Source organism: Lingula anatina, chromosome 4 (genome assembly GCF_051362555.1).
Source record: "Lingula anatina isolate TDL-2025a chromosome 4, LinAna3.0, whole genome shotgun sequence".
Classification (NCBI taxonomy): Eukaryota; Metazoa; Brachiopoda; class Lingulata; order Lingulida; family Lingulidae; genus Lingula; species Lingula anatina.
In genome coordinates, this window is record NC_141770.1 from 12393644 (window position 1) to 12413394 (window position 19751).

Below are 19751 nucleotides of genomic sequence, written 5' to 3' on the forward strand. Positions count from 1 at the left end.
CACACGTGCCTGTCTTGGTTAACGCTAACTTTTGAACCGACTGTTTCTCCGGAAATAATACCCACTCACTAATCATTTAAATTTCACATCACATTTCATAACAGCAAATATCCCAGCGGCACCGAAGATCAAATTGCTAGAACCCTCCAGTACCACGACTCTCCCTATTATTGTAATATGCGCGCGAGACAATAGCGCTGAGGCCATTAACAAGCCGTGATACGCTATATCATAATGCCGTTCTCTCCACGCTTTCTCTGCGCCTTAGAAAAAATCTTTTCTCCGTGTCATTCCATCACCCAACGGGCGCCAAGCACATCTTTCCGCTTGCTTCACTTTACGAAATGTTATGACGAGGTTGAAAGGGAAATTGTCCTCGCGAATAAAAGGTGTCGACAACCAAGTCTACGTAATGCACAGTTAATATTTGTCCATAAACACAAGTCGTATGAATGGGCGACACGGCATTAAAACACGCGCTGTGAAAAGAACGGAAAATGGGCCGTAATAGACTTGGTTAGACTTATTTGATTCTCTTTCGGAGAGGGCCCACAACGCAGACTAACGATTCTTCTCTCTCTGTTAGTTTTGTTGTTCGCGGGAGATGCCGGGGCAGTAAGGAGACCGCCGTTGGGAAAAGAAGAAAAATGCATTCTGAACTTACGGCTCAGAGGTGTTTCAACCCGGCAGTGGCTTTTTCCCGCGTCATTACTTTGGCGTTTTGATCTTTTCCTTTCATTTCATATTCTTTTGTAACCCCAGTTCCTAACTCTGTTAATGTACCATATTCTGCAAATGCGAGATCTATCACTACTGCGCACGTAGAGGGAAATCTAATTTTTGTCAAGAAGATGATCTCTACGTCATTCGGCTTTGAAATTAAAAATAAACCTTTCCTAGTGTGTACACGAACATTTCATCATTACTCTCTCTCTCTCTCTCTCTCTCTCTCTCTCTCTCTCTCTCAATTTTACTGAAATGCACTAGGACGAGCAAACAGTCGCTTGTTAAAATATGAAAGAAGAACATCTCAACTCGAAATAAAGATTACGTGATAAATCAGAGATCAGGGAGCTTGTACATGTACGTCTATTTGTACTGGGTGCTTATATAAGGATACAGTCTATTTTTTATCAGATCGCCACTACCTCTGTCTACAAACTGTCTACAAACTATGAAAAAAATTAGAATAAATTAGGACTGTTGTAGTTAGATACAGTATTTAAGCGTTTTGGGGATTTTCTGGCCAGTCAAGAGGATGGTTGAGAAACATTGGAAAATTGATGAAGTCCTGAGATGAATTGGTAAAAATGACTTCTTTTGACTTAAACCATACGCGCTTTGTTTCAAAGCACGCACACTCACAAACACGCGTGCATACACACACACACACACACACACACACACACACACACACACGCACACAAGATGTACCTTAATTACAATTTAAGTATTAATAACGTGCAGTTACATACGCATTCAGAGGACTGAATTTATGCCCCATCAATGCAAAACTAAAAAAGGTGGTAAAAATAAAATGTATACAGCAAACGTATATACAAGTATACTCAGTTGTGTACTTGGTATTTTTTGTAAAGCATTTACATCTTCAATTACAAGCAATGAGTGAGTACAAAGTACAGTAGAAGTTTTCAACATAATAAAACAGTAGAATAAAAACACTGTCCACAGCATTGATAAAATATCTCGACATAAAGACCTTCACTAATTATTAACCTTGTCTACGTCCAACCTGTTTCAAACGTTCATCTTGCTATAGTTCCGAAAAATATTTTTTGTCAATACAATTAATCAATAACCTGAAAAAGTGCTGCAAGCGAGATTTTGCTGACACTAAATTTATTCTTAGACATCGCCATTCTAGTTCACAACAGCGTCACTAACGCCATCTATTGGCAGTATACATAACTTAAGCGACGTCACGTCTGGCAACAAGTTCTATATAATTTAATAACTGCACTGATGGAAATACCTTGAAATATTTTTGGCTTTTCTTAATACCTTATTAGTAAATCTTACCTAACCCCTTTAAAAACTAAGGATAGTCCTGTGGCTTAATGGCAAACACAAACGCCGGGGTTGGATATAAATCCGCGGTCTTCTTTGACAGTGACTGGCAAGTGCATCGCTTCCTTTCGGTCACTCGGTCACGATATTACTAAATATTACCGCACGTGTTGTGGTTCCACTTTTGTCATTATCATAACAAAAATGAGAGTATCAAAAAAAAAAAAAAAAAAAAAAAAAAAACTGGCTTGCTTGGCTCTACACTGTACATTAAGGTAATAAAAGGCATTAAGACCGAGTTTGGGAAGGGGCGAATGAAACTAAGAGTAATGGCAAGTTGCACGCCAAAGTTGCCTTACCTGTTTTGTGGTCTTCAATAAATGGGAGGAACTCTAGGGAAAGAGGACGGGGTGAGGAGCTAACTTTACCAGGTCGTACCCCGAAAGTGCCTTACCTGGTTTTATATGGTCCGTAAAAGGCGCTCCCAGGGCCGGGGTAGGCGAGTGTTTACTGGGCATGCGCTCACTGCTCATCGCTGTGTTCTGGACACAAGCTGGAATAGGAAAACTTCAAGTATAGTCAGAGAGGAGGGTTAAAACGTTTAAAACACTTAAAACACTGTCAATTGTGTACGTGGTCGACCAGATAGTCATCGCCTTATTTTGCAAAAATATATTAGAAACATAAGGCGGATCCAGAAGAACACGGGTTTTCTAGAATTTGTTATAAAGAATGCTGATTGAAATTAAATAATCATTTTTCATTCCACTGAGTATTTGAAATGGAAACCCTAAAGTTTTGAATTTTCACCCTGTCCACAAAATATCCGAACTGCTTCTCATGTCGTCTGCCGCGTCCAGGATGTCGGATATGTGAACTTTTTTCCAACGAAGAAAACCATAATCCACAATAAGTTGCATATTTTAAGTGAATATTTTTAGTTAAGTTTTACTCAGCTATTCCAATGCTATTTACTTTTTATATACTTTGTCAGAGTTATATTAAAATTCTCTTAGAAATGCAACGTCATAGCAACAAAATGAAATGTCAGCTTTCATTTCAAAATACCTGTATTTATGCACTTAAACATATGAAAACAATTCCAGGAAGTGAGTCTTCAATAAATTTTCATTCGTTGACATTCATATTTTCATCATAATCGATTTAGCTGGTTTTAACTGCAGCCTGCCTATTCAGATTAAATATCGTCTTCGTTAAAATTTCAACACAAAGTATACATTTTTAAAACTTTTTACCAACACCACGTCCTTAAAATAAGAAAACATATAAATACATATGGTCGCCGAATACTCACCCACCTTTCTAGATTTGAAAAAATTTTGGCAGAAAGCAACTCTCACCATCAGACTGCGCGTATCGTGTAGCGGAAAGAAATTCACACCTTCGATACAAGCACCAGTAAAAAAAGGGCATGCAGCTTTGACAAGTTAATCAACATAAATAAATAAACAGCATTCCGGTCGCATTACATCGCGATAAAAGACATTATCTGAATAATGTCTTAACATTCAGGTTTCCTTTAATATTCCCTCGTAAACCGCGGTCTCATATGACTAGAGTACAATGCTGGCTGCAAGTACAATGGAGAGAGATGATGACATATCTTGCGCTCACGAGAGCAGGTGCTTTTCAGATACTTCACTGCTGTGATTGATAGGTGATTAGCTGCGCTTAAACAGTTAGACCCGCATTCGATCCGCGGTGAAAGAATAGAAGCGGCTACTGTGAGCTTATTGTTGGACACTAAACGCACAATCGTAATTATTGTTTGTTCGTCACTCCAAAAGCTGGCCATAAAAGTGAACCGCAGTAAAAATGTTATTTATTGAATCATTTTCGACGTGGCTCGTTGTTTATTTAAGTTTTGAGAAAAGTGACGAACAAACGCATATTTTCCTACGGCGGCAAACCGTAATACGGCCGTGTGTTTAAAATGTGTTTTTCTAGCTTTTTATTAACAAGAACACGTGGTGTGGAGCGGCTACAAACAACACAAATATGAAGTTACAGATTATTAATGTCCTTGTGTTACGAATGTTAAACTGCCACATCATTTTGCTCAAACAGGTTAAAACACCATGTGGTATAAATTTGAGTATTTTATGTTATCTGTGAACAATATTTATGGCTCTTCGACGAAATAAACTGGTAAGGCAAAGAGAAATTGATTAAAGACAGAATTGTCATATTTTGTCGAGTGAGTTCTGTCTTAAAAAGGTAATGATGGGAGTTGATAGAGAGAGAGAGAGAGAGAAAAGGGGGAGAGAGAGAGGGACAAGGAGAGGAAGCAAAAGAAGAATATTATTTTCAAATTTCTGTTGTATATTTACTTTGTTGCAAGAAGTTCAGATGCGCCATGAAGACGTCGGCGTTATTTGGAGTCGTGAGTTGACTGAAATCTTCCCTGGTCATTCGACACAGCTCGCGGCCCTCTATTCCGTGGAACTTCGATATTTCCAAGCCCTGCAGCCCGTATTCTCGCACCCCCCACTCCAGCCACTGGCGGACGTGATCGGCCGTCCACAGAAGGGGGTCTTCAAAAGAAGGAATGAAACACGTTTGTTAACATGAGTGAAAAAAAATGTAAAGTGTATATCTAAGAAATCTCATATCACCCAATGCATTCTCCTGTACTTATATATTATCTCTCTCTCTCTCTCTCTCTCTCTCTCTCTCTCTCTCTCTCTCTCACACACACACACTTCCACCATCAAAATCTGCACTACACCAAAACAACAAGAGACACAATGCGCATCATTCTCATGATTTAAGGCTATGATGCATTAAAAACCACTCGAGACTGCAGACAGAGGGTCAGAACGCTCCGTGACCAGAGGTCATTCCTTACAGCGTCCCGCTGAGTGGCCACAGGATAACCCTCCTCACCTGCACGGCAGCAGTTAATTCACGTCTACGAGATGCTATCGTGTCCAGGCTGTTTCCTTCAATTTTGCTAAGAATTTTATGCCACAAATATGCCTTTGATTTTGCAAAGACATCTCCAACGTCTCTCTCTCTCTCTCTCTCTCTCTCTCTCTCTCTCTCTGTAATTCTGCTATGTAATTTCTCTAACTATGGTTACAAATGTCAAAAGATAAAATTAAAATTAAACTTTCGGAAAGAGCTGAAATAAATATCATACTCAAGAAAGGTCACCACCAAATGGCAATGGACAAAAATCATTTCGTAAAAAAAAGTTCTGGTTTCTTGTCCATTTTCCATTTTCTTTGTGACGTGATATGAAGAAAATTGTCCAACTTAAACCCGGTAATGACATTATTAGAGTCCAATTTAGAGTGTGTGACACGCACTTAGGTGAGTAACAAGTGAATCACTCAGATGAAACTCAGTGCGCAGACGGCATTTTTCACACAAGCGTCATGTGACCAATACGCCTAGATCGTCTGCCGTCTTTCATTTATTTCGAAATTAATGCAACAAAATAACGCTCTTTTCTGAAACTTTGATTAATGATGATGTAGCTTCATTTTCTTTCCTTTATATTTCCCCCGCCAGATCAATGTGTCTTAAAATGAGGGCTGCCTAGGCGTAGCATGAATCTGTATTTTAAACAGAGTGCCGAAAATATTTCGAAATTAAAAAGTATATATTTTTTAATATAAAATATTTAAAAATAACTTCACGTCAAGTCAGACATAGATCTAGGCCTACTATCGTCTTATTCAATTATAAAATTATTGTATACATGCTTTTTATATAACTTATGAGTTTTTTATTATATTTTTTTAATTCAGTAGTATGATCTAGCTATAGATATAACGACATTTCAACTGGCATCAACCGATGTCTTATTTAAAATGAATCTGATGTTCAAAAGACAAAATACAGAAACTTTTATCAATAAAGCAATATTGATCGTCTGAATTAGCTTTTATTTGGCTAAATATGAGGAGCTAACAAAAATATAACTTCCCTATCTATTACAAACAAAATAACGTCTTATACATATAAGAAGCAAAATTACAAGAAAAGTTTTCCCAAGAAACCTAAGCGTGCATTTATGTTTTGATATTTGACACTCTTAATATTTGTTCTTGCCATTATCTAACGAACAGCTGCTTTGTCTTCTTGTAGAACTTTTTCGATTAAGAATCGAAATGATATCAACAAATTTTGTGAGACATCAATATACCTGTACTGAAAATGGACACTTTAGCCGTGTGTAACCCACGTGTATTAATAAAGAATCACGCGTTCGATACACAAGACAGGAAATGTAGAACGCTTTGTTGAAATATCGCAATATTAGAATGCATTTAACAATGCCAACGAAGAACAACTTTAGACACGGTCAGAAACAAATGAGTCGCACTGCGTCTCGAATGGTCCTGGGAATTAAGCAGTTTCAGCCGCAGACTAATTATCCCTAATGAAGAAGAAATGAACTATTAACATCACGGGATTGTCGGCAAAAAGATCCAACGCCTGCTGATGTTCTCATGACGGGTCTTCATTTGGAGTGTCATCACAATCAAATTACGAAATAATTGATAGGATCATATGTCTTTGACTGCGCGGCAAAATTAAAGCATAATTTGCCGTCTTTCCAATTGCAATTTACCTGTAGCCTTTTTTTCCTGAAAGGAAGCTTGCGTTTTCGATCTTACTTTGTGTGTCAAATGGGATGACAAAAACGTATTTTCTAGAACCTGTCGTATTATATAAAAGTATTTCATTATTTCACAGTCTTAAAAAAGAATTTTTCCAGATTTATATTAAGTTGAGATTAACAACTAGTTGACAGAAAGTGCATTTAAATGAGGAGAAATCCTAACAGAAAATGCGTTTTTATTAAATAATTTGGAGGATGAGAAAAAGAAACTCGTTGTTGAATGTTCCATTTATCATTATCATATGTAAAATGAAATAAAATATCTTTTTTAACAAGACGTATTTCAGTATAGGTAGGACTGATATTTTGTACTAGAATATAAATCTTGCTCTCAGTCTTTATTCGTCTCTTTTTTCTTTCTTTTTTATTATTGCCTCTCCTTAATTTATAACAACAAAAGCACTCATTTTCACACGCTTTTTTCTTTCTGTTAATTACGTGACATCTAAAAGTAGGCAACACTAAACCAAAAATTATTTGTTCACAAAAATATCAGCGCCTCCGCGTTACCGATCAAAAACGCATTCACATGGGAACGTCTGGACTGTAACGTCGCCAAGAATACCAAAGACCCCATATTCAAGAAAAAGTGCAAATGTTTTTCCTTTCCTTTTCCGTCCTTTTTTAACAGGCAGCCACCCAAATGAGCAAGTTTCTTTATATCAAAAACTACTTCGCTAATATCTAACATTAAACACACTTAAACGCTTGAAAAGAAGTTATAGATTTAAAAATAACCTTGGCGTGGTTCGCATTTTGTAATTTATAGGTAAATTGATAAAGTATTAGAGAAATGATTAAACTAGGCGTAGATTTGACGTTAAACCGGTGCATAAAAATTTTGAATTATTGGCAAAACACAGCGGGCACCTGTACCTGCACGTTTCCAACTACAATACATATACCATATATCTAAATGTACAACCCCCGCACGGTCGCGTTGAATTACAGCAAATAGACGCAGCTCCAGTGCATTGTCTTACTTTTGGAGAAATAGGTCATCGCGTTAATTGCGTGGATCCAAAAATACTGCAAAATCACGAGTTTTTGTTTTATTAAATGGGATTCATTCTGCCTGCGATATTTTTAACCAAATAACTAGGTCTAGAGACCTGCGTTGATGGAAAATAAATCGAATAGGCCTCTTTATTTATTTATTTATTTATTTATTTATTTATTTATTTATTGTAAATAAGTAGGTTTTTATGCAAATTTCTCACAATACAATATCTTTTAGTTCTGTTTTAATGACTAGTATTGAATCTTTCTACAGCATTCGATGCTATGATTATCATATGAAAAAATACCGATCAAAGCAAAATAGACCATAATACTGTATATTCGATATAAGTGACGCAGTTTAAACTCGGCGTGCGTGACGCGTCTGCAGAAATCGACAAGATTCCTCGAAGACCAGCAGGTGCTGTTGCGTATGTCTCACGACTTAAAATGGACATGCATGGAGCGTGCTGAGCGCAGCTTTATGCGAGCCACAATACACAGCGAGCTTTACATTTCCTGCATTTGTGCGAAGAATATGAGGCATTATATGTGACAGGTCACTTCTAAGAGCACTCCAATACAAAGGTAGATTAATACCCGTAATTAGGATATTCTGCAATTTAACTCACGTTCAAGTGCGCTTCCTTAACAAGCATTGCCGAAGATGTCTTTATTCATCACGTGATTATAAATCCCTAGAAATCGAAACATTTACTTGAAAATCAAAGAAACGACGAAGAACTGAACTTCAGTATAAATCTGTCTTTCAAGTTTAGAAGTGCTTGTATCCAGTTTAAGAGAAAAGCACCGAAAATGGGACCAGTGCATTTCTGAAAATATATACCAGCTTTTGGAAGGCTGGCGCTGAAAACATTTTCTTACCTTCTGTTTGAATGGCAATACTTTGTTGACTCGGGTTTGTTTTGTAGACTGACTGCTACAAATTGTAAATATACTTTTTTTAAAAAATCAGATTTTTTATCGGTCGTAATTAGAGTAAACACAATTGAGATGAAAAAATTGCGACTAACGACTGTTTTCATTTTCGATTAAATTTAACTGAAATACGGAACACAAAAGACAAGATCATCGTTATCAGTTCCTGTTACACACAATTTATCTATAAACAAAAATACCGTTGTTACATAATATGAGGATAGGCAATGTTCAATACATAACAGAATGACAGATGTCTCATGATATGAAACTCCGTATCTCGTAGGCTTTATAGACCTGATTAAAATGTTCAAATAGATGAAATGGACAAGGAATGGGGCAAGTTATCAGTGGTAGCCTGAACGATTTTTGACTTTAAAAGACTAACAAAACTATTAACACACACACACACACACGCATACACATTTACCGGTACGCACAGAGAGAGAGAGAGAGAGAGAGAGAGAGAGAACTTGGAAAAACCAAAGCAAACTAAAATATCTAGAGTGCGGTATTAAGAAAAGGAAATAGTCTTAAATATTTACATTATATAAACGATTTTAAATACATTTAGTAAAAGGACCCCAGTACCCCTTGTAATTTGGAAATTATAAATAAAACCAAAAATATACTAATACAAACTAACAGAAAGAGAACGCTTAGATTATTTTGAGATAGTATTTTACATTTCAAACTTACAAAAAAAAAAAAAAAATGCTTACCTTCACAAATTAATGTACAGATATAATCCTAACTTTAAGTAAAACAACCTTAGTATGATTTTTGTAATAAGTAATTTCCGTATTTTTTTACTTTCTTTTTTTTTCTTTCCAATTCATTTTTCATTTTCATGATTACAATTATGCTGATTAAAGAAGAAAAAATGTCATGTCCACTTACCGGCAGGCACGATGACCCGCTGTCCTTGGGAGTGGGAACGTTGCTGTTGTTGCTGTTGTTGTTGTTGTATATGATACATCTGTTGTTGCTGATGTAGGTGATGATGATGATGATGATGTTGATGATGGTCATTCCGCAAGTCGTCTGCGCGACAAGTGTCAATGTTATCACATAACGGGCGTTCTATCTTACACGAGATGTTACCGCCAGTGGTGGAAGGCGGGGTGCTGGTTAAGTGTTGTTGTTGTTGTTGTTGCACCGTTGGGGCAGCTTGCTGGCTTTGGAGATTAAAATCTGATTGGAATAATTTTCTTGAATCCATACTTTTGTAATTTCTGGGTAAATTATCTTTTACAACTTGATACGAGTCTACCGTGTTGGACCCAAGAGGCGGGGGTGTATTAAAGGCGGATCGATTCTGCGTTTCTTCACACCCTCCTTGCAACGCAGACGACACCACCACGCCTAGGTCTGCGCCACCTCCCATGGCGCAGTCGGTCCAGTCGTAAGACCGCGCGTGCAGCATGTCGTCCTCTCTTTTCAATTTGATTTTGGTTTTATTGAACGTGGAAGACTTGTGAAATATTATATTAGGCGGTCCAGCGTATGTCTCTTCAAAATCCTTCCAGTAATTCGGCCCCGCAGACGACTGTTTTATATTTCGTGGGCACCCTATTTTAAAATCGTCTGCCGATTTGTTATGATTGTCAATGCCGTAATGAGGTGGCAAATATCCAACCTCGGCAAATACTGTGTTTGTCTTGCTCCTTTGAGAAACTTCGCAATTCTCTACCTCGCAGTGTTTAGCCGGGCCTTCTTCTGTGTCAGTATATGGTTTTTTATCAGAGCGATTGATTAAAAACAAATCCTGCGAAACCGAGTCCGATTCTGTCCCCCGTGGTTTCTCAACTCCTAATGGTTCCTCTGTGGCCTCTAAATCCTATTAATAAAAATCAGGCATAATCATCTTGTTTTATTTTTGTATATGATCTGCCTTGTCACAATTATAATAAATCTGTCTTTATGAGATAGCAATTAGCGATTTCTTGGAGGCTGTCTGCTTCTCCCGTTTTCCCATCCCATAATTTCCCACACCACACATTTTCATCCATCAAAATTAATCAAATTGAAACGCAACGTCATCTTAAATCCGATACAAACACCTTAACGTCAGTATTTGACTCTCAGGTAATTAATTGCATTCTTATTCGGGGGTGAACGTAACATGGGTGCACTATGTTAATCTAGTGACTTGTTTTTTGGCCAAATAGCCGAATTACACCAGTCTCCAAGGGAATCAGCGTTGTTAGCAGGCCGGTGTACCGAACGTTCTTTACTGGTAGGTGGGAGTCGTGGCCAGCGTGACGAATTAAGCAATTAACGGGTGCTGAATAAGTATTAACCAGACGACAGCACCGCGTAATGAGCGCCTATCCCATTTCTGAGAAAATCCCATCAATTATACCTGTAACCCATTAATAAGTTCCTATACATTTTCTACAACTACCTTTAGACGCCCGCGATCTGTCGTTGAAATGAGCAATAAAATCGCGTGGACCGTTTACTTCGTTTCATAAGCAGGCGTTAAAAAAAGCGTCTACTCACCATAATTCATGAAACCGTGACTGCATGAGGCGGCACGCGTAATAGTGTCAAGACCCGACCGCAGCTCTACATCAACGTAGAATAACTGGTCGAATGAATAAACATTTCTGATTTCGCGACGTCTCTCTCTCTCTCTTTCTCTCTCTTTCACTTACTTTTCAATCAAATCAAACCCAGCAGACCTGTTTGGTGATCTTGAGTGGACTTCGACAACTATCGGTATGTTTACAACGGAAACTTACGTTATCAGACTTGTTCACGAAGGAAACGAGGCCTGTATCTCCGGAAAACCTCCACACCGAGCTACAAGTGAGTCACATCCGCTCGAAAAGTTGGCATGAAAGAACGCTGAACTGGTCCAGGATACCCCGTGACAGAGGTTCACGGACACACATCCCTTATTGTCTCGTACTGACCAATTCACTTTTCTGGACTACTGTCGGGATTTTCCCCTCTGCGTTTTTTTTTTCTTTTCTTTTATTTCCTAATTTATTTCACATGCCCATTGCAGTTTTTTCAGTGCAGCTGCATATCGTTGTGATTCATATAAATATGTAGGCTACAAATGTTATGTCTCTTTTTTTCTTCACATTTAAATGTGATTAAAATAAAAAAAAGTTACATAGCTTCACTTTTTTAAAAGTTAAAAAAAAAGTTACTAACTTAAAGTCATCTACGTAACTAGAAACGAGATTCCTCCCACGGCTTGTTGTCAATGGCTTTCATTCAACACCCGAAGAAATACAACTTTCATAGTTCATCATTCTACGAATTACACATTTTAACATTAACTAGCCTGTTTTCGACCTCATTACACTTACTTCCTTTCGACTTCTTATCAGGGAAGTCTTGGCCTAATATATTTAATGTCTTCCGTGGAGCAAAGGGCATTACGTATTGAGATGTTCTAGAAATTTAGTCTCTGCTGATACTGATAGCGTTTCAGAGGCCGGTTTTAGAATGTTTGCGCCGCTCTATATTTCACGATAGAATGAAAAAAATAGGAAATGTTCTGTACCTGTGTCATATCATTCTGAACATACTCCACGATATTTAGCAACATGTAAATATAGTAAATATATTGTTAATTTTTAGAGAGATTGCCAAGGCCGCATGAATTGACTAAAATATTATTTAGAATCACATGCAAAATCTGGGATTGCTGTTTCGACAGCCTGGTGAACATTTAGGAGTCATTTATTTTCATCATCAAACATGTATTCACAAGTCTAAAAAGGGTAGACGTTTTCCAGACCCCTTCCTCCTCCTCTCCCCCCCCCCCCCCCCACCCCCAAGAGGGTACAAATTGAAAATAAAAAGATGATGATCTTTAACAGCAATGTGGATGATCATTTCCCTTATTTTTCAAAACCGTGCAAAGGGCACCCCCTACCCGGCGTAGATTGTACACTTGTGAAAATGATGATAAAAATGGATGGCCCCTTATGGATATCTTCCCATAAAAAGCTGGTGATCCAATTTTGCTTTTGTTTGACAAGATGATGCGTAAAAGATTTGACTGGAAGAACACCAAGTCACCAAAAGCACAGGCGATCTGGCCACGCTCTTTACGCCAAGAGGGTATATAATATATACAGATTAAGGCATCGTCAAAATTTAATTCTTACAGTTGGGCCATCTTACCGATGTCTTTGTACATGACTTCTTCACATGATACAGATCAGACATTCGGGGGAGTTGGTTTTTCATTTCCATTCACATGACTAGTCATGTGAGCATGCTCGTTTGATGACGTTTTGTAAGACCGTGCCTCATCAACAGAAAACATTTTTGGTCACTCTAGAAAGGACATAGAGATGACCTTCACTAGCTGTGTTATGTACTAGAAACAAAGAAGTGATTTTTTTTACCAGCAACTAATATTGTCAAGAAGACATTCCATGATTTAGTTGGTATTTCCATTGTGTATACTACGCAAATAACATCGGAAAAATGTACTAATTAACTTGAAAAGAAAAAGAAAATACGACAACCTATCTTGTATACGTTTATACTGAAAAAAAATACTTTATTCTTAAAAACGACTCATTTTTATCATCAGTTTAAGTAGGTATTCCTAGCTCTCGGCGTCTCACTGACCTAATTTGTCCGCCCACCATCAGCTTAGCGCTCGCCGTACTAGTGTGCGCTTGCCTTAACAAATTCGCATCAAATAACCGTTTAAGAATATATTTTTTTCTTGATTTATTCGCCTGCTACATTTCTGCCTTGGTTAACAACATATATGTATGTAAGCACTGTTTTCATTTTCATTTTGGCAACTTCTCTTTCATTGACTGAAATTCCAATGTACAAAATAGGGCCTACCGATTCACAGCATGACAAAGTTACCCTCTACAAGGTCCAAAAACAAAATTCTCACGAGATATTCACATACCGGTATATTGTTTTGCTAATTTCTGTAGTGCGAGAAAAAATTTGCGCAGAATTTCAGGAATGACGTCACGACCCAGCTGCCCTCTCGCAGAGAGTATAGCGAAGTCCCGGTACATATATTTTAAACACTGTTTTGTACATCAGGTGCGTTTACACGAGGTCTGAAGTTGGACCGTTAAACGACTAAAAAGTCACAAGACAAGCGCACCAATTTACCAGTCGGGCGATATGTACTTGTGCGAGAGAGGGTCTGTAGACAAATCCCACCGCCTCTCAGGTAATGAAATCATAACCGACTTTATTTGGTCGTCTGCATGGCGACGTGTTTTCGAACTTACATCGGTTTAAGTTTCAGGCTGCGTCTGAACGCGTCCTAAGGCCTCTTTCTGCACGTAAACTACGGGCTGATTTATTTCAGTGGTGATTTCTGGACACAGTGGCTTGTTTGAAGCAGTGGTAAAAATTGAAGACTTTCACACAAACTGTGAATGAATCTGTGGTTTTCAGCACGCTTTGTGGCCTGTTATCAACACAGAGATGGTTGTAGTTCTATTTGACTTCTATCTGTGGCGAACATTTTTTCGGTGTCTTCGTGAATTAAGAGGCAGGTTAAAAGAGTTAGGATATTTTGAATATCATTTCCGTTAAACCTGTGTTTATTTTATCTATTTGTCACTTACTCTTAATAGTTTATCATCAGCTTCTGAATTTAGATATTACCGCCGAAAAGCTGATTTGAAGTGTGTAAAAGTCATAGTACAGTTTGCAAATAAAACCACAAGAATGAATTATCGACAAGTGTCAAAAAAGAGACATTCCATAATTAAGTTGGCATTTCCTTATTGCGCTGTGCAAATATTAGCGGGAAAGTGAAATACAAAGATAAAAGAAAAAGAAAATATAAAAACATAATATGAAACTATGGCAATTTCTAAATTAAAAAAAAAAATTTTTGGAAAGCTAGGTAAAGGATTGGTTAATGCTCAATTTCATATTTATTGTATCTTTTTTAAAAAACAAAAATACAGACGAAAAATCATTCGTGGAAAATCTATATTTGACAAACGAAAAAGGACAACCGTAGTAAAGCGTCCATGTCACTGTAGGTGGCAATTTGCGGTAGCATTACAATTGCGCGCGACCGTTTTAAACCCTTGTACAGTAGCGTTCTTCGATGAAAAATTACGTCCTCTTTTCTGAGAAGCCTAATAAAGGGGCAATTGTCTTTTTATTCGAACCAAAAACACAAAAACAACTTAAATGTAAAGCGCAATACTCATGACTTAGCCGGCCGATGGGATAGTCTTTCAATATGGCGGTTAGTCAAATTTCTATGTATTTTTTGCTGCGGGATATGTTTACTTTTAAAATCACAAGTGTTTACAATGAAATTCATTTATTATTATTATAATTATAATTATTATTATTTTATTTTTTGTAGAATATTGATTTTTATAAGAATTTCTTAGATAGGACATCCTGCGTTTATGAACACGCGTTTCTTAATGCTTTTTTTTCTGAAATCACAGCATTTGGAACGTACTCTCCACGAAAAAAAACCCTCAAAAACTTCCCTGATTCACAAATAAAACTGTCTTTAACTGGTAAACGATCACGCGGATATCCGTTGTTGGCTACGATTTTTAGAAACACATCACAATTTCCTAAATGCTTCAAAATTTTAATCCAAGCCAAAATTAAGAATGAAATATTGAATAAGAGTGGTTTCGAACTGTCAGCTGACAAACTATCAATGCATCCGCAATTTTCCTTACCATCATATCAAAAAGCATGTTGTCTTGTTTGTGATAATGAAAGACTCAAAGATGCAGTAGTTCCGATCTCGAATTAACCATAATATTCTTGTCACAAATTCATTGCTTTTCAAATATACCAAAAGGTAAATAATAATATTTGTTCCCTTGGCAAAAGACCTAAAGAAACAACAAAGCAATTATTTTGGAATTGTGATGCTACCCAAAAAACTACTGACTGAATTGGCAGAACATATATATTATCTAAAACTCAAGTCACTCTACCTACATAAAAAATTGCTTGAGCTGGCTATTCGAGCCTCTCCTCAACTATTAATCTGATTTTATTAAAAATTAATTTTATTAATTTTATTAAATTTTACTTACTTAAAGAGGTACTTACAGGGTAAATCAACTATTGAGAGGTTTAATATTCTCTTTTGGATAATTGATAAAACAGATAAGTCGCTCTGTCTGTGCATTTTGATATAATTAATTTCTTTTCAACCTGAATATTAAGCGTGCGACTAATTAATTAAAAGTGCCAAAGCATGACACATTTTTTCTTAAGTATGAGAGTGTGGATGTTGTGTTTTTTGCTTTTCTTCGTACTATCCTGTATTTGTGATGTATTGTGCCAATAAAAAAGAAAATGAAAAGTGCTTTTACAAAATTTACATCTTGAGTCGAAAAAAAAAATCCAAGTTCATTAAAGGCATTTAGATTTCTTTTTAAAGTTAAACGTGTTTTGTTACAACATCCTGAAAACATCCGCAGTTCCGTTTACAGAGAAGTAGTTTACGTGAAATTTATGGCTAATTGAAACATTACCAATAGAATATAGCTAAATACCAATGTAATGAAACAGAAATACATATTTTTCATGTAGATTGAGAACACAGTCTTACTTAATACCGTTACTTTCTGACATAACATTCCGTTTCAAACAGTTGTGAAGAATTTGTACAATGCTATCTAGTAACACTACAGAAATGACTCTATTGTATTTGCTTGTTTTAACTTTTTTTCTCGCATGATGTCATTTCAAGATCTGACCCCGTCGTATCACTCTATCTACGCTCCCCACATACATAAACCTACTAAAACAAAGCAAAATAGTAAAAAGAAACAATGAATCGCTGAATATGTACAGCTGAACTACCCGGTCTCTTTATAAATATAAATCTGACTTCATTTCTCTTGCCCGTGATATATGACATGTGTATTTTAACACTGAAAATAAAAAATGCAAGACATCATTTCCCGGGAAGAAATCCACACGTTTCTAATAAAAGCAACTCATTCCCACTAATCGAAATCCAACCAGTAGAAATAATACATGGCCAAATGAACAATCCTTGTGTGAACCAGTGGGATAGATGTCAATAGAAATAATATTATAAGCAAAGGAATACAGTAATCATCTGTTAGAAAATGACTTCTTTCCAATTATGTTCATGAAAGTTGTATGTTTTAACCGTTTACAAGTTAAGGTCAGCCAGTGGAGTTGTATACATGTATTTAAATAATAAAATCCCTTTTAAGTCAGTTATATTTGATTAGTTGAAAAATTGGCAAAAGAAAATAACAAAAAAGTGTGATTTCCATGGCATGCATAAAATAATTGTTTGTTGGGTGCAATCATATCTAGGCCAAGATATCTCGACTTACTGTCACAGAAACTTATCGTGTCAAGCTTACAGAAATTCTATCGACAGAAAAGTAAAGAAATCCCAATAACGAAAAGACGTCGCCGTCACTATCTTTACCGAACCCAATTACACAGAGCGTTGTAACTACTTTCCGACTTTCAACTCACATGTGAGGACCATAAAACAAATATTTCCTTTCTCACTTACCAGTCGGAAGCCTCGCTATTTCTCTCGGATGTGTTGGCGCTTTTATCACGGATGTACAATCGTACGGTCGTTTTGTAAACCCGCCTCTGTGTTCAAGGAGGCTTCCTCCGGTTTTTGCTTCGTCAACGGATAGATTTCTGCCCGTAATGTCATCAGGGGTTTTTTTTTTCTGCTTGGAGATGAAATGTTCGATCGATCAATCGACCAATGCTGCTGAAACACCTGCGAGGCACAGGCAACCGTGTGCTATGGAATTACCGGGGGATGAAAAAGTTCATGGCATAACTGTCAAATTTATTTATTTATTGAAAATCGTATATTTACTTTGCCCTTATAGGAATAAATTAAAAATTTATCAACTTTGAGTGAAATTCTCTTAAGCGGTGCAATGACGCCGTGAGTTCAGTTTAAAATGAACAATTTATAGAAATCCTCTGAACGGTTAAATGTTTTATGAAAATAATTAATAATTTTGATAAAAATCAAGATGATATTGTATATATTAATTTAACTTTTGATGTTAATTTTGATGTGACCTATATATATAGAAGGGATTGGTTAATATTTTTTTGTCAACAACATTTCTGGGTTTTTGAAAATATACCTCGAAAATATATTTTATTGCACTTACATCATAAACAACACGCCACTAAGCTGCAGAGAAATAATATTATTGAGAGTTTAGTTCCAGTTATCACGTACATGACATTTTTTCTTCCTTATTTCGTTCATTTCTTCATAACCTGACTGAAAATGCATGAAAATATTTCAAAGCCAGAATACAGGGAAGACGTACAAGTTTGTTCAGGTGAGAAGGTTCAAAATTTAAAAAAGGGCAGAAATATTCTAAATGAAAGACAGCTTCGACTCATTATGTGAATAAAAATGAGAGACAGACCCAAGCAATTCTTTATAGGTAAATCAGTTCAGCCAACCGAGATATTAGCAATGGGGAGGTATTTTAGAAAATACATGTAACACCCCCGTACAAAACTCATTCGATGGGTTTTACTAAGGCGTATCTGCAGGTTAAACAATCTTCTCTTTAGTATTCCACCGTAGGGACCACAAACAGGTGAAATCGGCAATCTGTAGAACGATCGGAAATTTAAACAACGATTTTTTCCTCAATCTCATTCTGTGCAGGAAGTGTGAGGCCATTCACTGCGGCAATTTTTATAGAATTCTGCTCACACGTCAAGGCACTCGGGCACCTGCTCTCCCAGTGGCTGTTAGGTAAGAACACGAACAGCGATGAATGTTATTAAATCCATCTTTTGCTGTCCACTTGAGTCAGCTGTAGCCTGATTGAAGGAGAATGCTGGTATTTCGTGATATGTTTGCTGATTCAAATGGCAGAGCCCTCTAGCTCTCTCACACACACGCACGCGCGCGCCTGCGCCTCGCTGTTTATACACGTGTACAACCTGTTAGGCACACCCACGCACACACGCGCGCGGGCGCTCGAACACACACACATATGCACACACACATGCACTTACATTCTTACACATGCACTTAGATTCTTCAGATATGCGTGGTGGTTACCCGATTCTACATCACAGTGTGTTAGAGGACCGTGCACTGTCTCATCTCAAAGAGCAATCGAGTAAAGTACATTGGCACAGCCAAACACAATCACTGCTTGTACGAGCAGGGCCTGCTTGATCGAAAACAGATAGCGATGTTGATAGCGATGTTGTCGTTAGCTTCGAAGCTTTATATTTGCGAAGAGTCTTCCATGTCGCAATTGCCTATGTGTATGCGTAATTCATCATTTTCACAGTGACTCTATTCAAGGACGTATATTGTTCATTATACGTCCTTGCTCTAATGCAAATAAACATGGCGGGAAGTTTGGTTGCTTGTCAAAATAGCATGTAACAAAGCATGGAAACATATAGCCTCTGAGAGAGAAGATGAAACTGAAAAAAAAAACTCTGCCATGGAATCTCGCCGTCTCAAAAACCTCGTATTGTGTTTTTCCTAAAAATGTTTTTCCTAAAAACGTTTATAATGTTATGTACATAGAATATTATTTCATCAAAGACAAAAAATACATTGATTAACATTTTATAAAGTCATTTTATTGTATTATCTTGTGTATGTTATCATGACCGTATTGTGTGTGGTTTTATGAGACTGAGCACTATTCAACAATGCAGTAATAATGTTAGTATCATAATAACACGTCGCTTAAATCCCTTTCACACTAGACGGCGTTCAAAGGACGCACAGCGGACGCAGACGCCTTTACACTGAGACACGATTTTATTTCTTTGGCGATCGTTGAGCGTCCTGACCACATTTTTGATTGCAGAAAGGAAGCCGTCCAGTGTAAAGGGGCCTTTATCGAAATGGTGGAATAGCGCAATGATATAATATATACCAAAATAAATTACAAGTAATTTATTGTTTTGAAATATTATTTATGTCAAATACTTAAAATTTCAGTATTTTAAATTTTGCTTTGTTCTATAAATTAAAATGCTGTACTTTCTAGCCATATGCGGTCATTCTGTGCTCAATTTGATCAATTCAGTTAATGAGAGAACCTGTGGGTATCAACAGGATGCTGACGTCACTGCTGTCTAGCAATCGTTGCTTTAAGTACCT

General features: G+C 37.0%; 1 protein-coding gene across 1 annotated transcript in view; it reads right to left on the minus strand.

Moving 5' to 3' along the window:
- Nucleotides 1–11299, minus strand: part of LOC106180952 (retroviral integration site protein Fli-1 homolog) — a 30891-nt gene extending 19592 nt beyond the window's left edge. The window contains exons 1-4 of the mRNA XM_087011317.1: nt 11126–11299; nt 9521–10460; nt 4380–4583; nt 2483–2581 (exon numbers count right to left, since the gene is read on the minus strand). Coding sequence (XP_086867443.1) covers nt 2483–2581; nt 4380–4583; nt 9521–10460; nt 11126–11128 — 1246 coding nt within the window. The 5' untranslated portion in view covers nt 11129–11299. The remainder of the gene's footprint in view (nt 1–2482; nt 2582–4379; nt 4584–9520; nt 10461–11125) is intronic.
- Nucleotides 11300–19751: the final 8452 nt, after the last annotated feature.